General features: G+C 36.7%; 1 protein-coding gene across 2 annotated transcripts in view; it reads right to left on the reverse strand.

Moving 5' to 3' along the window:
• LOC104814003 (epidermis-specific secreted glycoprotein EP1-like) overlaps positions 1-645 on the reverse strand; it is a 1,872-nt gene extending 1,227 nt beyond the window's left edge. The window contains exon 1 of one of the 2 annotated variants that reach the window (XM_010541850.2): positions 7-645. In XM_010541850.2, coding sequence (XP_010540152.1) covers positions 7-622 — 616 coding nt within the window. In that variant the 5' untranslated portion in view covers positions 623-645. The other variant, XM_010541851.2, reaches the window with a different exon arrangement.
• Positions 646-2,190: the final 1,545 nt, after the last annotated feature.

The following is a 2,190-nucleotide window of genomic DNA, read 5'->3' on the forward strand; positions in this document are numbered from 1 at the left end:
TCGTGTAGTACAAAACGAGTCTCTTGGGCTCCATCACCAAGCTGTACGGTCCATCGACGTTCACCGACCTGGATAACCTGCTCACGAGCTTGTTCCGACCATTGGCCTTAAGAGACTGTCCGACGAGAAGTGTGTCGGTAGGGAAATCGAAGCTTTGCCATACAAAGTTCCCTTTGGCATCATACAACACCATGTTACCATTCTCCAACACTTTGATCCCTACAACGCCTTTGTTGGCAGTGTTCGTCTGCCAAGCCACACGGCCATTGACCTCGGCCAGGACGAGGTTCCCGTCCTCGCCAAAGGTCAAGACCGCGTTTTCGCGAACCGGGTTTCCACGGTTTGCTTCCCAAACCCACCGGAGAGTGGATTCTTGAGCTCGGTTGCCCATACGGAGGGCGAGAGTGTAAGCGTTGGGGGTTGTGTTGTAGAAAGAGAGGCGGAAATTGTCGTTGACGGGCAAGAATCCTCGGACCGTGGCACCATACTCGATCGGGCTGTAATCGAGAAAACCACCCTTGTTGGTGAATTGGAACTGTTCGGCCGGAGGGACTTTGGCCCGTGAGCCAAGTAAGAGGAAGAAGAAGAGGGAGAGAGCTAAGGGGAATGATGAAGTTTCCATTTTGTGTTGTGTTGTGTTTTGGACATTGGATATGGCTTCTATTTATAGAAACTAGAAAGTGGTCAACTTAGTTCCATCTTTAGACCGGTCAAAGTTGGCAAACAAAACCTCCATAATGACCGAAATTCCGATTAAGATCTTAATGCCGGTTTCCAAAATTTATACCCTTTTTACTTAGCTTGCATTACAGAAACAGAGTCCAGTTATTTCAAATTAGTTCGACAAAAATAATAATATTTAAATAATTATATAGAATTGACAATTGACATGACGCAGAGGGTTAGATTTAACATGCAATGTATTTTCTTTTCCACATGCATATATACGCATTGTATTAATCAGGAAATAATTATACGATGGTTTAATATGAAAAGTTATTATTTATCTTGCAAATGTTTGTATTAAAAGATCATAATATATATATATTAGATTCGTAGTATATATGTCATTTTACTACGGGAGAAGTACGTGATCGGCGCCACCATACGACGGCGCGTGAGGTGCGGTTCTAGAAGGGGTCGCATGTGGCGGCTCGTCTCTTAATTTGCTTTGGCTAACAATAGGGGCCGTAAATTCGGTCTGGTCTTAGCCCCACGCCATCTTTAATCTTTATCGGGGCATATATTCGCTTTTAATCCAATCCACATATTAGTAAATTCGCAATAAGTAAGATATAAATAATAAAAAATATAATATAAAAATAATATTTAAAATTAAACACATGAAGTAATATAAACGAAAATTTATAACTATAAGAATAATGAATAACTGGTCTTTGTAATATGGACCACTATAAAAAAGACAAAAAAACAAACAAAAAAAAGACAAGGGGCGTCCAAATGCATTTCATATATATCGTCATTTATAGTGGTCAATTTCATTGAAGATATAATCATTGAAAGAGCTACGACAATTATCTCTATACATATGTATATTCCCATATTGCCCCTGTCGTTTTGGGTCATTGCATAAACTTTATTAAAGATGGCCCATTTTACACTAGGCCCATAGGGCTTTTTTAAAGGCTTATAGTGGGGCCTTGGGATTTGTGGTTTCATGTTTGGGCTTAGTGTTGGGCCCATAGTGCTTTTTTTCTTTGTTGAGCCACTGCATAATCTTCAATAAACATGATCCATATTACATTGACTGGGCTTCGACCACAATGGATTGGCACACTAATATGTGGGCCCATTAGAGGTGAACCTTTTTTTTTTTTGCTAAATATTACACATATTAACAAGAAAAAAAGGATAATTCCATTTAAAACCCTATATTTTTCTCTCGTCGCAATTTAAACCCTATACTTTTTTTTTATCCAAAAAAATATTGTACTTTTAAAAATTGGTAATTAAAACTCTTTACTTTTAAAAATTGGCAAATAAAATCCTGAACGAAAAAAAATATTATTTAATGCTGACATGACATCCTAGTCACATGCCACATCATCAACTCTTAATATTTAATAATATTAATTAATAAAAAATAAAAAAATAATATTAATAAAAATAAATTTTAAAAATTATATACATTCATAAAAATTATACACATATATAAACATATTTATAAAA

The sequence above is a fragment of the Tarenaya hassleriana genome, unplaced genomic scaffold (assembly GCF_000463585.1).
Source record: "Tarenaya hassleriana unplaced genomic scaffold, ASM46358v1 Cleome20, whole genome shotgun sequence".
NCBI classification, from domain to species: Eukaryota; Viridiplantae; Streptophyta; class Magnoliopsida; order Brassicales; family Cleomaceae; genus Tarenaya; species Tarenaya hassleriana.